General features: G+C 28.7%; 1 protein-coding gene across 1 annotated transcript in view; it reads right to left on the bottom strand.

Moving 5' to 3' along the window:
• Positions 1-18642, bottom strand: part of GEFmeso (Guanine nucleotide exchange factor in mesoderm) — a 43662-nt gene extending 25020 nt beyond the window's left edge. Inside the window, exon 1 of the mRNA XM_087166805.1 lies at positions 18387-18642. Within this exon, the coding sequence (XP_087022931.1) occupies positions 18387-18627 (241 nt within the window). The 5' untranslated portion in view covers positions 18628-18642. The remainder of the gene's footprint in view (positions 1-18386) is intronic.
• Positions 18643-20811: the final 2169 nt, after the last annotated feature.

A 20811-nucleotide genomic window follows, 5' to 3' on the forward strand; every position in this document is an offset into this window, starting at 1 on the left:
ATCAATTACCACACTTATTGTTTTCATTTAACTACGCCATGAGCACGAAGGATTCATGACAAAATAATTAACCATAACAGAATATTCGAAGAATAACGCAACAAGCCACGTAATCGACAAAACTTATTTTTTCACGCAAGGTCAACATCGTGACAGAATGATGGAGTAGTTATAAGTTATAAGCAAAGGGTGGAACCAAACCGATATGAGAGAACAAATAAAGGATATGTAGTTAAAATATTAAGAACTTTCTTTTCTTATAAATCGAGATGAACAGAGTTTGCTTCCGAGTTCAAAACAAAGCATAAAATATGGATTTCGGTCAAGTTCAAGAGATGTTATTAACGTTTGAGTAAGAAAATCCAGGAAAAACAAATGATCTTTCGGGTGAAACTTTTAACGATATTAGCCAAGTTGTTGTTTTTTTTTTTTTTTTTTTTTTTTTTTTTTTTTTTTTTTTTTTTTTAACACCACCAATAGATAGGTTTTCAATTAGGGTTGAAAAAGGAAATCAACTAAAAAGCCAACAACTAGCCGATTAGAAACATTCTTGAACTTTGCATATTTATTACTGCTAGCATCAAGTTTTTGCTTTTTAAGCATTCAACTAATGTTAAATAGTGTATTCATAAGAATAATTATCATACTAAGATGAACTGGGTGATGATCTATTCCCATGCATTTCCATATTATTTTCAACGTATTCTCTAAAATTACTGCCAGATTTTTTTTTATTCTTGTCATGATGATAATTTTAACGAATCCCAAATACGAGTTCCCCTTTAAAGCAAATTTTTAAAAAAAATTTACTGAAATTTAAAAACGTCCAAAAGAGCATCGTAACAAGAACAAATAAATAAAAAAGTTTTCGTCAATTCGTTTATTATGTTCTGAGAAAAGATAACTTGAAAAGTATATTATTGGTAGGTGGGCTGTGCAAAGCGGTTGAACCGACAATAACATAACATTTAAATTATAAACATAAACATTTAAAAAAAATCGATAAAAATAAAAATAAATAATACAGAAAGAAAAAAAAAAGAAAAGAAAAAATTTAAAATATTACAGCACATACATTTACGACAATACGGCAATGCTGCCTACCATTTACCATAAATATATATATATATATATATTTTTTATAAAAATAGGCTCATTTATACGCAAATAGAAAAATAAATAAAAGAAAAATTATTTCTGAAAAGACCACGCGTCTTACAAATTGATTTCAGCCACGCGCCCATCTGTCAAGTAAAAATATTATAGTTTTAAAAGGAATTTGCCCATATATTAAGCTTTCTTCTACGGAATTTTTTTACATAAGAAGGCTATTCCTGAGTATTAGGACACGCCCTACTTGGCCCAAACTTATTCTTTCTGCATAAGCAAGCATGACTACCGATTCTTTCGACAAACAGAATTTAGTTCCGTACACTTTAGCCATTCACGTTTTTGTTTAGATTATATATAAACAGAAGAATGTGTATGCGTTATTATGAAAAAATCTAAACCTAAACATAAAACGCACGACAAGAAGTTTTAAACGACGTTATAAACTGTCCAATGAAAACGGAAACGGTATCATGATTCATCGGCGTTTTTTGGTCAAAGATATTTAAGAATCATATGACTGTCAATTCATATTAGCTAGATTGAAGATATTGGGTTGCACACTCGTAATGCAATCGTAATCCGTGCAACGGATTCAACAGTAGTCCAAATTAGGATTGGAATTTTTACATTTGGCAAACGATCAATAATTCTATGACAGACACTGTCAGACATAATAATAATTGAAAAATCTGGTATATTTATCATATTTAAAATATTCGTACCGATCGAAATAATCGAATTATATAATTTATTTATGAGCTTTTTTATTTCTTTCGATTAATTTGAAAAGATATAAAAAAAAGCTTCTTAGCATTCAAGCTTCACACTAAAAGTTTCGGTTAATTTTATAATTAAGAATAGCATTTAAAGAAAAAATAGGAAAATAGTCGTAACTTTTTAGTAAATATGTTTCTTAAAGGTGAGTTTTAGAAATCTTTTTCTTACTAATAATCTAATGATCAAATACTAATACTAATAATACTAATAATCAAAATAAATACTAATAATCAAAATTTCATTTGAAAGATAAATGTGTCTAACATAATATCTTCATCCTAGAGAAAATGTCAAAATGAATGTATGTATAGAAGGCAAGTTTTAGATATTTAACAAGATTTAAAAATATCGAATTTACAATAAATTCATTTATACATTTATCCAACTTGTTTTTAATTAGAATATTTCAAATAGTAAAAAGAAATTGTTCAGAAACTAGTAGAGACATTAATTTGCTGTCGATCTCGCTTTATTTATTTATAAATACAACACATACAGTATTCTTGATAGTTTCTGTTACAACAAAGAATCTTGTAAGTTTTTTTTTTTTTTTTTTTTGAACTGGTGGTGTATTGAACGAAAAATATCATAAGTCATGATTAATAATTTATTATGACAAAAACTAGGAATGCAATTGAAAAAACTCTTAAATAAAGAATCTTTAAACTCATAAAAATAAAATTTTCACTGTATTGTCAATTTTTAGTTCAATTGCATGAACAAAATAAAAACAATCTTTTTTACAAGAGAAAAAAATAAATAAATAAAAGTTGTAGGAATGACTTTGTTCAGTTCATTTAATTGTGGCATTCAATGCATTTAAAAAAATATATTTAATGCCTTATTCATAACAAACCAGAATAAGAATGTTTTTCAAATTTATGTGGAGCGTTTTAACTTTGAATGACTGACTTTAAATTAAATTAGTCACACATAAGAACAACCATAATCATTATTCATAAGTCAAGCAAAAAAGCTTAAATTCCATTATCCACACAAATATAATTAATTCCTCTTAGTGCAGTTCCAAATTTGTTCAGCTCAGTGACACTGACCTCGACATATTTTTCGGCGACAGTGTGTTAAATAGCTGAAGAATTAAACCGAATAATAGCATTTTAAACAATTTTTAGCACACGCAGCTAGAAGGTTAGCAAATAAAAACTAATCAATTGTTCGACACGGGTTAATAATCGAAAGGAAACAATGGGTATTGTTAGGCAAAAATAACTGTCAATTAAAATACTCATGACTAAGTGAGAAAATGTTCCAACCGCAATTTCGACCAACTTGCTAGCTTTATATAAAGTTTTTAAGATTTCTGCGAACACAAAAGATTGTTGTACTCATACAAATAGTTTATTTAAAATATAAAGCGATAATTTTTGAATAATATGTTAGAAATAAAATATTCTTTAATAAATTTAAATAATCTATTTTCTAATACATTTTCCTTATTTATTTAAAATACTTTGTTTTAGTCAACGTGACAGTGAAAAAATTATGTCTTTTAAAATTTGTTTACAATTAGTTTTTATAATTCCTTGATGTGAAGCGAGCATATCGAGTTTTCATAGTAATTGGAAAATAGTCAAAAACAATTTCTGAAGTATACGATAACATTCAGTTCAATTTTAAATTACTAAGCTCTTATAAAAAAAATCGTCCGGGTAACGGTTATTTTCAAATTACGGAGCTATGCACGAGCTAGCATCATAATAAAGTTAAAAACGAAAAAAAAAGTTGGAAGAAACATACTAAACATGAAATATAACGCCAAATGATTATATTATTAATAGAATAATGCCAATATTATCCAAATTATTATTTTTTTTTAATTCTTCATGTTATAAAACAACTTTCAAAACTTATTATAATATTTAGTTAAAAATATGAAGCTTTAAACTTACGAATTCAAATAACTGATATTTTTAACGAATCGTCCCGATAACGCTTAAGTTTTAAATTATTAGAAAATAAATAAAAGTTAATAAGCACCAAACATAATAAATGCATAAACTAATAAATAAAATGATTAGATATTAAAAGAATAATACCAGCATTCTATTAGTTATTATCACTCCTTACACGATTTTCAATTATTTATATATTATAGCTATCGCAAAATAAAAAGATATAATGAGGTTAATCAATGTTTAAACAAAGGTTAATTAATATTTTTTCCTCATCTCTTTCTGCTGCCTCTTAAACGATAAAAAAACAATTTGAAGTTGCACTGTTTTCTCATTAGTAGTGACCGTCTGACCGTATAAGTTTAATTTTGCTCAGTTTCAATTTATAAAGCTAGAAATAGTGTATGAAAAATAAAAGAAACATATTATTCATGAAATGTAAAGTCAAACGATTAGATTACTAATAGAATGCCAATTTTTCTTAAGCGATGAATCCGTTACATGATTTCCAATTACTCAAAATTATTACTGCTGTCAAATAAAAAGTATCAATCATACATTTTAATGCAATTCTTACACAACAGGTGAAAAATGATTGATTAATTGATAAATCTACAAACACACTGCATTCTAAAATTCAAACAGGTGTCCTTGAGAAAGATGAAGGCAAATCTAAAAACCAGTTATTTTCATTCTTAAGTTAAAAGAGTAGAAATAAATTAAATTTTGACTTTTATTTTTCTTTATCAATTTATAATCTAAAACCTGTAACGTTTATTATACAGGAAATTATTTGATTAAAAATCTCAATACAAATTTATTTACTTAACATTCAGATTTGAATATAAACGCTTATATAGTTCAGATAACATAATATTAGATTCAGATTATGATGTAATACGAAATCAAAAAATAATATTAAACAAATAAATTAAAATATACCTTCTCGAAATCAACAAAACAAATAGCTACATATGGTTATACACATTTTTCAGCTATTTTCTAAAATCTGAGAGTTTCATTCTTATATGTTTTGATCAACTTTGTTAAAAAATTAATAAAACAATTTTGCAATTTACGTAAGTAAATAGATCTTATAGTGACGGTATTGAGATTGGTGTTCTAACTGAAAAATACGATTTTATAATCTATTACTTTTTTAAAGTTACTATAGGCATTTGTTTGTAATAATAACCCGTGTTAATTAGCCATGCCAAGCCTAAAAAGATTAATATTTGAAAAGTAACATCACTAACGATGCTATGCTTAAGAAAAAATAAAAAAAATCTTGCACTGTGTTTAATTTAGAAGCAAAGTTTGCATTAATAACTCGAAAATAAAATTTTGCATTGTACATCAAAAATCAAAATATGTACCGTTCCAACATAAAATTAACCTGCCAAGATCATTGAAAGAGCCAAAGAATAGTTGTTCTACGAAATGTAGCAGAACAATCAGAATTAAAATAATGAGGTAAGTTATTAAATGCAGTTATGCTTTGCTATTAAGTAACACAGCAACTGAATCAAGTTCTTAAAAATTAACTTCTCTATAAAAAATTTAAATTTGTAGAATACCCAAAAATCAAATTATGAAGCTTTCAAATAATTACCTTCCTTTTTCTATATCAGTGAACGACCCAAATAAGGGTTATCTACGAAAGAAAATCGATAATAAGTATTAAATGCTAAGTTAAGTGATTAAGAACAGTTACTTGTTACTGCTATAATTTAGTAGAATAGAACAGATTCATAAAAATAACTTTTTCTATAATTAATTTAAACTTGAGCCTCAAATGAAAAAATTTCCAAGCTTTCCTTTAAAAACTTATTTATTCGAGCGCTTATTTCTTAAAATAAAACATCAAAAACACAATTTGACATAAATTACCCAAATAAAACATACATACAATAAAACATATCTCATTCTTAAACTAATTAACGACGCACTCGTCAAGACTAAAAGAATATTTTATAATTAAAAAAGAATTTATGTGCGTAATTTTTCCGCAGAATCATACACCATTTGTAACTTCAATTGCTAAGAGAAGTCCCAAGGAATGGAAAGAATAGGGGAATGGAGTGAGTTTTCCGCAATTTTCTGAATGAGAAGCGGAAATAGCATGAGGGTGGTGGAGATGTTACTAATTTTGGAATCCACTAAAGACAGACACGTGAGTAGCACGTGTCACGTTTATCTTTTTTTTCCTTTATAAAGCCTCCGTGAAAACTAAAACTGTAGCTTCCTTTAGGGACCCTATCTTCTGGAGGAAAGTTTTAGTCTAATTGCAAAGTATGAATTCTCTCTTTCTCGTAATAATTTTAATGTTTTTAAAGCTACTAAAATATAAAAACATCATATATATATATATTATATATGAGTGCTCCTCACACTACTGTATTGATATTGGAGGGCATTAGACAACGCCTCTTACAACTGAAAGCCTCAACACGGTTTTTATAGGTAGTCCGATCAGACCACTATAATGGTAAACCAGTTTACGAAAGAGCCCTTTTATAGAAAATCTAGTAAAAATAAAAAATTGGTAGCAAATATACGTCTAAAAATTTGTTTAATTTATGAATATGGTTGGTTTGTCTTATTTACTTGTCTACCACTACAGATGCAATTCTCAAATATACATGATAAATTTTTCTCAGACACTTTTAAACTACAATTTGGGTTCAAGCGCACAACCGGTTCACTTTTTAAGCAGTCTGCGCAGACTACTTATAAGAAACCGTGTGGAGGCTTTCTAATGTAGGAGGTGTTGCATTGGTGGGTTTATAAAATTTAATAAAAATATTCAACTTAGATTTAAAAAAAAAATCAGACTGAAATGAAGATAAATCATTTAATGGAAATTTTGAATTAAAAATACTGGCTCATAATATTGCTTAGCTATACAAGAACAATTAAAAAAAAAAAAGAAGAAGTAGAAGAGGCTAAGAGCGAGATTATCTTAATATAAATCATTAAGAGAAAGGTTTTGAAATAAGCATTGAAGTCTCTTGTTAAAGCCGATTTTTGACACCAAGTACGATACATCAACGAGTTTATTTTCTTCAGTTTAAAGGGAAGAAGAAAGAAAAAAAACGTGTTCAAGACATTTGGCTAAGTTAAAAGATAAGAATGCACACATCAGCCTATAAAAACACTTTAAAAAATGAAGGGAGGAAACACACTTAAACTCGAGACCCGACAACTTAAAAACAATACGCACACCAAATGAAACAAATAAAAATAAAAAAAAGAAGCAACCAATGTCAGACATATCACTGAAAACTCACCTGAGGAAGCAGAACTTCCCCGCAGCTGACAAGACGCAGCCGACACCCACGTACAGGGTGACACATGGCGCCGAACCGACTCCCTCGGAAGCTCCGAAATCAGAAACTTATCCAATCTACAGATTCAACAACGTCTTGGGAATAAATGAAAAAAAGATTCTAAAACTGAGTTGAGGGTAAAATGAGGATGGAAACGAAGTGGAAGAGCCCAGCCGGACTGTAAACATAACCCCCAGAATCAAGATCAAAGATATCCGATGCATCATGGAGGCCTTCCAAGGTTCAGGCGTGGTTTTTGTTACATGTTTCCTTCTTTTTTTATTGTCTCTCGATCTGTAGAATTATGATAGTGGGAGAATGAATTACTAAGATTATATGAACCGCCCCACATCATCATGTAAAAGGATGAGCTTTCGAAAAAGAAATTAATATATTTAGCTGGCCTCTTTTTTTTTTTAAAAAAAAAAAAGATTGTAAGGGATTATAAAAATGAAATTATATTCTTTTATACTGTCACTGCAAATTGATTTTGATATGGCCTCTGCTAGGTGGAGTTTTTTACACACTGACTGGTTTGAAAAAAATATATCGATATCAATTACTCGAATTTAGCTATCTTAAAGGTGTTTCAAATTGTTCTAAGAAACTTTATTGCCAAGGAAGGGTGGAAGGAAGGCAATTTTGAGTATCCTAAAAGCGAAGCAAATTTTTAGAAACTAAATACAAGTTCCACAGCCTCTTTCCTTCATACTAAAAAGAGTGTAACTGTTAGTTGCGCAATTATCTATTCGAAGAAGCTCTCGAAAAATCAATTTTTCTAAACATATTTAAATTTTCTTTTGCGGGAAATTGTGGTCCTCTGCTATCGTCAAAGATACTGGAAAATATCTGTGAAATATTAGCAATTCAATTGGAGTAAACGCTTTATGGTAAGAAATTTTTTTAAAAAAACTTGAAACGGTTATTGTTAAAATCAATTTTTTGAAAATTTATAATAATTCAATTTGAGATTAATCATATCTTTTATGATGGATTAAAGTTGCAAGTTCTGTAAATAAAATAAAAATAAAACGAATGTTATAAGAAGACTAGTGTTGAATTAAATGATTTGACCAATTAATGAAAATTAGCAATTTATTCATATTTTTATAGGCCAAAACAGTGCAGCATTGGAGTAACTTTTAATACATTGAAAAATTGAAAATGCTTTTTTAATTTGTTAATAATTAATGTTCTCCTTACATTCACTATTTGAGCTGTTTTAAATTTCAGCATGATGTGCTAGCTAGAGACGAAGTAAATTTGATCTAACAGTGATCAATAACTAATACGGCACAACAATTAAGAAAATAACATATTTACTAAAAAAAACTTTAGGATGAAAAATTTAGTATAAGTTATGGAATAACATTTGCTGCCGTACGCTAAAGTTATGGTTCAACTTCAAATAGCAATTCACAAGCATCAATGGGGTAAAATAAGTTCATTGCCTTTGAAAATTTCTTGTTAAGTCAAAAACAACGGTGAACTTTCATCGTTTTCAGAAATCGTACCATTTAACTTATTTCTTTTTCTGAATAAGCAGTTAGAACAAGTTCTTAAAAATATATGTCTAGCGATGAAAGAGTAAGTAAAGGCTCAATAAAATGACATTAAAATTTATAACTTTGGTTAAAGTAATTCAATTTTGAAAACAAAGCTTTTATGTTGCTATAATTTCCAGCCTTCCAAAATTTAATTCTAACAGAAATGGCCCAAAGCACTTGGAAAATAATGGTTCTAATTTAAAAAGATTTCTTAATCAAAAAGAGTTCAATAACATACTGATGAAAGGTTAAACCACTCGAAATCAGAGGGAATAAAAGTATACACAACTGAAAAGTTATTAGTGTGTTTTATTTTGAACTATAAAAAGAGGAGATTAAGTTAAATGGTTTAGAATTTGTTTGAAACCAAAAGTAAAACATTTTATCATGTCAAAGGACTAAGAATTTTTTTTATTTTTTTTTAATTCTGGAAAAATAACATTGCAGAGATAGAGATAGCTGTTTTCATTTGTAAAACGAGAAGCCTTTAACAAAGCAAAGGAAAAGAAACCACAGGAAATCTAACCGCAGGTGGTATTTTTATTCTGACAATTGGTGATATATCTGAAGAAAGGATTTATGGCAATTTAACAGAGTATCTTCAACACAATCAAATTCGAAAGACAATGTGATTCAAAAAAATAAAATAAAAAAATTGACTTTACAATAGAGAAGCTAGAAAAAAAAATGGTAGAAAATGAAATCTGAAACGAATCACCAAAAAGTTGATAAACTTGTCAAATAACCTTGACAAAAGTTCTCACGTCAACTTTCACTTTTTTCTGCACGTGATAGAGCGTGTATTTGATTATAATTAAAGTTATCAAACAAAACGTTTTGATTTTTATCAACAAAAAAAAAAACTTTTTAATTTATAAAAATTATATTAAGTAAGAGAAAAAATATTAATTGGGTAGAACTAAAAATTGTACATTGAGAAGAATAAAATTAAAATTCCAAACAAACATTGTAAATAAAAGTTGCAAGATACATAAATATTTCTCAAGCATATTTGCTTGCATCTTTAGAATACTTCATAATTTAATTTTTGTTTAAAAAAATTATGTATTCAATATTTCAATATATGCGAAAGAAATTTTAATATACATTTACAGATTGATAAGATTAATTAATATTTTAATGTTTGAATATCTTAGGTAGTAAAAATTTAAAAGATATTTTATTCCTGTATTAGTATTTTACACGTTCTTCACTAAACTGTTCGTTACGGTACTTAATTATTTTTGATTATTGTGATTTTTTTCTTCTTTTTTTTTTGCTGATATGAGGCAGGAGTAACAATAGTGATTGCTGTGAGACATCAAAATACTGCCACAAAATCTTATTTGGGGTACAAGACTAACTAATAAAATATAATTGCGTTGTTAAAGATATTAAGCAATAGATGTCGCTGTTGGAGAGGACAAATGTACTTTTTCCTCAGTTCGTTTTAAAATGTTGTTCTAAAAGATAGTGTGGTTGTAGCGTTTGTATTTCGTGTATGTTTGTATTTTATGTTCGTTATTAAAATGCGTTGTGCGTAATTCTGGATTGTTATTATCGGTTGTTTAGTATCCATGCCTAGTATTTAAATGGCCTCTTAATAATTAACAACAAATTTGTGACATTATAAACCGAAATATCTAAATAATCCTCAAGAAAAAATTATGAAATTGAATATTCAAAAGTAAAACACACAGCATAAGAGAAATAAAAATAAATTGTAAAAAAATATTGACACTTAACTATAGAATTACAGCATACGAAAAATCAGGTAAAATATACCATTTTTAATAATCGTTAAAAAAACATAGTTTAACCGGATAATTGAGTCTACCATACTAGTGCTGATTACCGTTCGTGCTTATGATGAACAATTAAAAGATAATAGCTCTTACGAACCATAAAATAAATGGCATTGTCTTTTATTTTCACTAAGTGCATGAAAGCGTGATTTTCGCAACAATGGCCGCGTTCATTTTTCACGAAAAGAAAAAAAAAGAAAGATATTTTCATCAGGCAGAATTTAATAACAGCGAAAGAGAAGGAAGTTATTCCATAATTGGTTGTGGGCGACGATTTTTAATTGACTGCGATTGAATTAGTTCCTCCGGCTTCAAGTCGAAATGCCCTCGTGAACCGACCACACAGATAAACAGAGCAGGTCAAGATACGCCTAAAAAATCCCGTTGCCACCGTTTTTACATTAATTCTTTAATTACAAAATATTCTGTACCTTGTTACCCTCTTCGAAAATATTTACCGTTGATTTGTGAGCAGCATTTTACACAATCTTACTCATAATGTGTTTTAAATCTATCGTAAAAATTTTTAAACGTATTTCAGCATTGTATCGGTTTTATATTACATTTTGTAGAATAAATGCCTGCAAAAAGGTCCTTTCCTTTAATCAAATACGTTCTTAAACAATAATTCTGACAAGTCTTCATTATACTAAGAAAGAAAAACAAACAAAGTAAAATCAAAAATGAATTTGAAGAAATTATCTTTAAAATTGATAAAAATATAAGAATATTAAAATAAAAGAAATATAAGATTTTGTCTCGCCTTTAATCTAAGCCAAATGATCTATGAAACTTCTTCTCAAAAACATTCAAAGTTTGTTGCTAGACTTCTTTAGGTAAATGAAACTAAAATAAGATCTTCAAACTTGAAATTAGTTTTTTTATAAATATAAATTTAGAACCTTTATTCACTTAACTCTTCGATTATACTATTAACAAAGCTCTCATAACATAAAATATCATCAATATTAAATGAATAAGGAAATAAAAACAAGTGAAAGAAAATTTAGCTTAAAAATGGAAGGGAAAGAACGTATTATTTCTCGTATTAATTCACCGATTAACCAATCAGTTGGAATCGACTAAATGAAAAAACTTTGTAATAGCATCACATTCACAAAATAAGTTTTTGCTTAGAATACGTTAAGATAAATTACGTGACTCATTTTAAATCACCTGATTATCTTTCTTACATGACACAAATTTAAAAATTGTTATTCCTTAATACGTCATGATGAATTACGTCATAGTCCACCTCTCCTGCCTTCAATCGAATGAAAGCTTTTACATCCCATTGACGTATGAGGAGGTTCTTCTTAATTTATCCAACAATAGATACAGAAAAGCAATATGATAACATAAAAATGACTAGTTTCTTTTTCTAATCGGTATTCAATGTTTTACTTTTGTGGCTATTTAATAAATATTTAGTATTTTAATAAGTATCTTCGCTTGAGTCTTTCATTGACTGCAACTCATAAAAAAATAGAGGACAGTTTTAACGGATGAAAAGAAAAGTACCTAAAATTATTTTTATAACTTTAGGTTCAAGTATGTTTAGTATTTAGCAATTGCTATTTTTAATGTTTGAAATATATGTTTGTGTATGTGGCACGCGCAAAGGAGATAGTTAGTGATTTTGAATAATCCCTTTAAGATACTTTCTATTCAACATAATTTTTTTTTGAAATTATTTATTTTGATTTAATGAATAATGATTATCCATTTGAAATAAAATATTATTAACCAATACCTTATATAAATTTTAAAAAAAAAATACAAATTTCAATTAAAAATAAATAAAACCTCCCAATAAGATGACAGTACTCTTTGATTCATTAACTAAATAATATTATAAGCACCATCATACCGCAATAATTAATTACAATACCACTTAAAAAATGAATATTAAATAATAAATAGTACTAGACAATGGGAATTAGTGTTCATGTGTTTGTGGATAAAAGCATTACTGGCTCAATAGTGGTATCAGCTTTAGTAAGAACACAAGTAAGAATATACGAGCAACAATATAGACGCAATAGAAATACACTTCAAAAAACAATTTAGTGACGTCGTAAATGTGTATCTTAACAGATATCTAGAGAAAAATCACAAATATTAACTATTAACAAAATAAGGTTTCAAGTTTCCTTGTACTCGTAAATTTACGAGACGTTGCAACAAAAACTTTTTAGTTCTATCTCACTTAAAAAGAAGGGAAAAAATAGGGCGAAAAAACAACCTTAATAAATTGCTTTTTGACAACAAATAACATGTAACGTTTAAAAATATACCCCCTCCCCTTCTGGCCCATTGAAACATTAATCGAATAATACCGCACTTTCACAACTAGAAAAACTTTTAAAAAGAAATGAATGAACTGAGTGACGTTGGGAAAGAAGATTTTTAAATCCCACTGGGCAAAATGAACGAAATGCGTTCGTAAAAATAAAGACATATCTGACAAATAATAAGCAACGCATTCAAGAAATGAGGATAAACAGAGAAAGAGAGAGGAACCTCCTTTTTTTACCTGTACTCCCCGATGGGACACAATAACCTCAGGTAGGTAATGTGTGACTCAACGGTATGGAATGTCGACTTCCAGCTGGCTTGGGATGATCTACTCAAACCAGATTCTATTCGAATCTTTTTAAAAACGGTTATGTCATAAACAGGGATTTACTGTCCTTTTGCTGTAGGAAAACATAATATCGGATGACTTAAAAACAATATAAGCCCACTTATAATTCAATTGAAGATATTCAAAGAACGTGAATGTTGCTTCGGTTATTAAACACAGTGGAGAAAGCTTCTTAAATCCCCCAGGGTGTTTTTTTTTTTTAAATCATTCGTTAAATATTTTCTGTATTTGACTTAATATTTGGTAATTGCGAATTTATATTTAATACTCCAATATAATGTTTGTTTTTTGTAATTCTTAGAAAAAATTTAGATACGGAAATGTTTGTGGAAGTAGATTTAAAGATCTACCCGTACCCGTTATCTGCCATATCATAAAATAAACTTTCTTTAATAACTTGGTTTAAAAAAAAAAAAATTAATAGAGTATAAGATGAACTAGATTTTTCAATTTCTACAACATAGTGATTACGGACATTATTATTAGTTTTTTTTTTTTTTTTTTTTTTTTTAAGATATCCAGCAGAGCGACACAAAATACACATCATTATGCTGTAGTATTTTAACGCAGGAGCAATAATTGTATTTTGTTTCCTTAATACTAATATTAAAAATAAAAATAAAAATCATTTACCAGTTTAAGATAATATTCATAAAAAAGCTTAAAATAAATAGACGTAAATATAAATTGTGAGATGAGCGTTTCTAATAACACAATTATTGCAAGGAAACTTCCTAGATTCATTTCCATTGTTATCTAATCAATGATTCAATAAACGGGTAGGGATCTAGAGTAAACAACATTATAGTCATATTACGATGAGTCAGAGCACAGGGACTGTCAATGCATATGGTCACTGCTTATTTTGGACCCCTTGTCTACCCATCAATCTACCTCTAAAAAAATACCATTATCAATGACCAATAAATCCCATTTACTTTATCTACATCCTTTACTTTTTCTCTTGACAATAAATATGCATATGGACGTCTGTATTAAGTTTGCAATAAATTTTTTTAGTTGTGAATATGAAACCTTAAGTTCTATAAATTTTAATAGCGTTAACTGAAATACAATCATAGAATAAAACTAAAATCGATATAAAAACCATCGATTGTTTCATTTTTTTCGTTGCAGTATTCGCGCATGTTAAAAACATAAAATGCAATAATCTCATTGCTACAAAAATAAATATATCAATCGTTTTACAAGACAAGACTAATTAGTTACAAATATTCTGCGGGTATTTTTTAAAATAAACAACTCTCACTGTTAAATAACCAGAATAATTTCATTTTGTAAACAAAAATTTCAAAAATAGGTAACATAACAAGTTAATTTGAGCACTTTATTCTTTAAGGTTACCTAATAATCACAATTTTCGACCTACTAATAAATTTTCAAAACTAAATAAATTTTCGTTTGTTGACCGATGAAAATGAACACATTTTTAAAATTATCCAACTTTTAAAAACATTTAAAAATCTACTTCAACCTATAATAAAGGATTCAAAGTATCATCATCCTCCTTGTTTCTGAAACCATACCTATATCAGACACCGGAATGCCGGCCAATATAAATGATCCCACTGGTACCAATTAACCAATCTGGAGGCAACAATGACAGGCCATCAGCATAAAACGGACAAATGAGAATGACTTCTTAACTTCTTAACAGTGGCATTGAAACATTCGATGCCGTTATCAGCAGGAACAAATACACCACGGCATATCTTCCAACAGGAAAAGGTAAAAAAAAGAAATTACAGGTTAACTTATGGCACAAGGAAGTGAAGGAAGACTGCATATCAAAAACTTGACTTGGCGAAGGTCAATTCATTAGACTTTATCAGCAGAACGATGACAATATCTATTTCAGGAAGCTTCGAGGCGATTCATCTTAGAAAATATTTGGGACTGTGAGATTTGAACAATGCGCAGATTTCTGGGGGTCCCCTAAATATATGATTTCACTATTTTCTCGTGGTAATTAATTCTGTAAAAATTCGTAACAATATTAAAATCTAAAAAATATCATTTAACAGTAAAAGGACTGCAATTAATCGTATAAAAACTAATAATTAAATGTATATAAGTTACGAAATGATAGCTTCGATTTACATAAATAAATTTGTCCACTGGAGAAATAATAACGTTTTTTCTCCAAACTATAAACAAGTTATTAAAAAATTAAGTTGTTAGCAGATTGAAAAAAAAAATCAAAATGAAAGGAGCCATTAAAGAAATCACAAAACTGAGCTTACTGCATTTTTTAGAGAATAACTAAATTAGTTCAACATGAACATAAATTTTGTCAAGAAATAAAATATATGGCGAATACAATCAATATTCATCCTTAGCATACAAATGATTAAAATTTGTGATGATATTTTCTGGTGAAAAGCATCATTTCGGGAATAAGCTGTTCGAGTTTCAGAAAACTGTAAGGAACCCGTTCGGAAACAATATAAAAGGAAGAGCGTGGCTTATCACAGTGTTGCCACATGCCTTTCTATTATAAGGAATGATTATAAAATATATGTATTTTATTTCGATATTCATGAATGTAAAATTAATGTAATTTAAAGTCCATCAAAAAATAAATAATAAAAAACCATTATATCTCCATCCTTTTGTCCATTAAAATTTTTCCCTCCCCCTTTCATTAAGTAAAAACACAGAATACATTAAGAATAAAAAGACTTATTAAGATCGCTGACATAAAATAGTGGGGGTGGAAACTTAATTGAAGAATGAAAGGGGGGAAGATAATGGAATGGACGCACTTCATGGTTTGTAATAAGTAATCAGTGCTCTATCCTTCCATCTTCCGGTTCATAATGATGCTGCGAAAGACAATTAAGGAGACAAGTGATGAGTTAACGTTCGTGAAGTACCGTACTGCTTAATAATAAATCAATGAAATCTATTAGACTTTTTGCAGGAAATGATGGAAATCAACTTGTGGGGTTTGGTGGTTGTATTATTAGTGCGTTTCCTAACGCCGTAAATATTCCAAATACAGTTATGGTAAAAAAATAAATAAACGTTGTAAATTTCATTTAAAAAAAAATCTAGCAAAAAAAGTAAAAGTGTAACAATAAAAAATAACAAGTAAGTAACAAATTATAAGAGTTCGAGAAGTGAAATCAAGATCAGACTGAGATAAACACAAATTAATAATAAATAAACATGGATTGTGATCAAAGCAAAACATTAATAATCCAAAAGAAATGTAAAATTGTAAAATGTTCCTGTATGAACTTAGAAATTTAAATATTACGATTTTATAAAACCGCGGATAGCTTATCACTTTCTCTCCTGTTGAGTTTTTTTCCCCCCTCTACTTTGTGGAATAATTTGGTCCATACTATACAATAAGTATAAAAATGTGACTTTTATATGAAACTCAATTAAACTTAATAAAATAATATTTAAAAAAAAATGGGATAGGGAGGCTGAACGGAATTGTTTCTAAACAAAGACATCAAAGCACTAAGATAATCAAAATTAAAATAGGTTAATGAATTAAATATAAAATTTACCGAGCTTTTGGGAGCGATTCTGCAACAAATAGCCAGAAAAGTTAGTAAACGAAAACATAAGACAATTTTAAAAGTAATATAATTATCTTATCTATTGAAATAAATAGTTTATTTATTGAAAAAAAATTAGTCGTTAATGTAAGAAATAATAAATGAATAATAAAAATAACTACTCCAAAAAAAAAAAAAAAAAAAAAAGAGAGAGGGAGAATACGCACATAATTCGTCCGAAAATCACTTAAGAAAGGTGCAGAGAATCAGATAACTGCATAAACAATTTACAGATAATGGGAAAACAATTTAGTTGAAAGTGTCTACTTTACTTTATTTTCAATCGAAAGAATAAGTCCTTATTGTGGGCTGATAGATATTTATATGAACTGGAAAAAAAGTGCGCGAATTTAATTTACCATTTTGAAGTTTTACTATGCATAACTAATTATGCTGATAGGTTTCCTTTCTTTCTTACGATAAGTGATTAAGTTACTGAATACATTCTATGAGATCCGAACGTATATAGGGCAATTAAATAAAGCAAGACACATAAAAATCCCTATAATAAGACAAAGTGGTCACTGAATTTTGTGCAAATAAGTAAAATAAATTTTTCCCATTTATGACATTACTTTTTTATTAAAATATATAAAACAAGTTGCAGAAACTGGATTAGGGGATAGGGAAGAAATTTTTTTAAATTTATCAAAATAACGTAAGAAAATAAATGCTATAAGCACAGAAAGGCTGATTTAAATATTAGATTAAAAGCAATATTTGCACACTTGAAAGATTTATATATAATATAGCTTATAAATTAAAGTTTATTTAGTACGAAATAATCGTTACTTATCATGTAATTGAAATAGTAACGAAATTAACAACCTTGATATATAAGCATTGAAAAAATAATTAAGATTAATTCATTTGTGAAATTCCTAGATAATCTGAAACTTTCAATATCTCGAAGTAAATTCAAATTGTATCACATTTAGACACGCCTTTCACTGTAGAAGTAAATAGATTCCAATAACTGCATTTTAGCCGCATAGATAACATTAATAGAATACTTTTATTTGTTTTTCTGAAGATAAATTTAAAATAAAGCCAGTTATTTCAAAATTCTTTTACAGGGAGAAAGGTGCTACTTTTACAATATACGACCTAATTATCATAGAAGATAACAAAAAAAAAGAAGAAAATCAATATACCTGGAACACACCGTACGCTACTCCGTAGAGACAGTACAACCATAGAAAAATCCGTGAAATATCTTGAACATCAAATAGAAAGTAAATCACACAGAATCAGCGCACTTTTCTACTACGCCACAAGTGCTTTTACTAGAGTAGCAGGTTGATATTGATTGAGGATATTGCGAAAACTACGAAGAGCATCAACAACCAGCGGCGAAGGGTTCCGAGAAGCTAATGCACAAAGAACAGAGAGAACACAAAAAACCGGCTTGTCTTTTGAAAAGCGTGGGTCATCAGCGAACTCACGTGACCGGACCGGTGGACCAGGTGCTTTCTTCTGTGAGATGGGCTAATCGAACGTCTGGAAGGTATAAAAAATAAAAAAGAACGGTCCGCCAGGTGGGACGCGTGCCCGTCTTAAGAAACTGAAAAGCTTTCTTGAACAAGAAGCAAGATTTACGAAAATGAGTCGGTGCATTAAAAAATGAAATAAATAAAATGAGGAAGGAAGGGGCATCACCTGCTCTTGTGCCAGATGATGTCTGGCGCGTGCCCCAGGAACAGATGTTTCGAAATCCAGAGCAAGACAAACACTTGAAGCGTGCTCCCTGACAAGATTTTGAAGGGGGGTCTTCAAGATGTTGCCAAAAATAAACTTTCATTATGTACTGAACCGAAGGTCCGGTCCGGTCATTGTTGAGAAGTGAAATGAGCACAAACGTCTTCACTTTTCCAAATATGCACAGATAACATAAACACATGATTTACACATTCATCATACGGAAATTGTGCAGATTACTAAAATGAAAGTCAAGTATTTTTCCCATATTAATAAAATGAAGCGTTTTTTCTTTCTATTTTAAAATAAATAAATAAAAATATTTTACTAAGAAAAGAGAAATCAGGACGAAAAAAAAAAAAAAAAAAACTTGCGAGTAACTTAATAAAACAAAAGCCATTCCAGAAAAAATAAACATTTACAAATTTGGGAGTTAGTTAGCTTTAACAAATCGAAATTTTTTTTTTTTTTTAATATTTCTAATAAAACCAATTTTTTATGCATCTTTCGCTTAATAAGGGAAAATAATTTGTAAAGACGGGTTATTTTGATACTAGATAAGATGAGAAAATTAACTTCAATATATTTTGTCATTAACTACAAAAGAATAATTACATATTTCTTTTTTAATGAAAACAAACATTATACGATAACGTAGATCGTTTAACATGGGGAAACAAAACATAAAGAAGCTTAGTTTGATAATATATAAGATTAAAGCAATTAGCAGCAATATATTTTGTTATAAAAAACAAGTAACTAACTGCTTACGCAAAAAAAAACGTGAAAAGAGAGCAGAAATGACTTTTTGAAAAGTGTGAAGAAACTATTTTTTACCGAGTATCAATTTTAAATGTTCATCTAATAACTTAAAAATATATTACATATACACCATTATTAGTGAGGTAGAGTAAAGATCTCCAGCACACTTCGGTCGTACACCTCTTGTGTCCAGCAGAAAAAGTTCTAAAAAAATTCGGCAGTGATAAACAAAGTTAGTGGGGAAAAAAAGTAGGGGATGTAAACAAAATCTTTGCTTTGCCAATTGCTATAAATTCCTTAAATAAACTAAACCAAACTTTGAGAATTAATCATATATTACTTTTTTTAAAAAAATGACCCAACTTAGTCACAAACTAATTGTCAACAACAAAAATCAATACCCATTTACAATCAATTGAATAACTATCAGACCATAACCCCCATTTCATGTAATTCTGCACTACACTCTGTACTCTCTGACTGCGCTGAACCGTAACGTGCATGAATTGACTATTAAACAAGAAAACCAACTTCGTGGTCGAAGTAAAAAAATAAAAATAAAAATGCACCATCTGTCGAGTAAAAATCGTGCGACCCTGTCTATCGTGCTCAACTATTTTTTGATGGAGTAATAATAAAATAGGGCAAAGGGTAACAGGTGACAAGCAGACGATATCTGATGAGGGGTGTGATCATCCATCCAATAAATTCTTGATTGAAAGTAGCCAAAAGGTGAAATTTGGCGTGTGAGGCGACTATTAATGATTTGTCATTAAAAAGAGAAGGCGGACACTTATCTCTCTTAGAAGTTTACTTTTTATAGTTGATGACGTGAGTTGAATGTAGACGTATCTGGAAAGGACAGAGCTGCGCAATTCGTCCTCTACTTTGTAGTGCGCAATTTTGCATGAATTCTTAAGATAATTTTGGAATTTCAAACGTATGTATGTTATTTTGGCAGAGCTGTTATCAATAAAAAGCGGATCATTACATCTACACCTCATATCTACTGAGAACTGGAAAAATATGCATATATATTTCATTCATCGTAAGCGTAACTTAGAAGTTTAAATGCTTTTTTTTTTTACCATCTAATATTTGTTCGAAAATGCTGATATCAAAAATATGCTCTAACAACATTTAAAACAAATTCCCAAAAGTTTTTTTTATTTTTTTTCTATCTTGTTATACACAAATATATACTACACGAAAAATGCATTTAACAAAGTAGTTTTATAAACGCTGCCGCAGTAATTTCGTTTATAGCACACAAGTCAGGTAACAATTTTGCTGAGCAGAATCAATGCAGCATTAATTTTTATCATGCACTTTCTATGTTAAAAACCGTACTCAGAATAATAAACAGTTATTAATCAGTATTCCGATCCAATTACTTAATAAAAGTGAGTGTAATTCGCTGTATCAACACTAATCTAATAGAATGAAAAGTGCAAATGGTTTTGTTGGGAAGTACGGCTAATTCAAAACAATAATCAAATCAAATTTTCATATTATTAATAATATTGTGGTAGGCAGAGCTATCTTGTTTCTGAAAAATAAATCCTAATAATGCAACACTTGTTCTACCAAATTTTTCTTTTTTGTGAAACTGGAATCTTCCTTT

This window comes from Parasteatoda tepidariorum, chromosome 6, assembly GCF_982258835.1.
Source record: "Parasteatoda tepidariorum strain Cologne lab strain chromosome 6, Ptep-v5.0, whole genome shotgun sequence".
Lineage (NCBI taxonomy): Eukaryota > Metazoa > Arthropoda > Arachnida > Araneae > Theridiidae > Parasteatoda > Parasteatoda tepidariorum.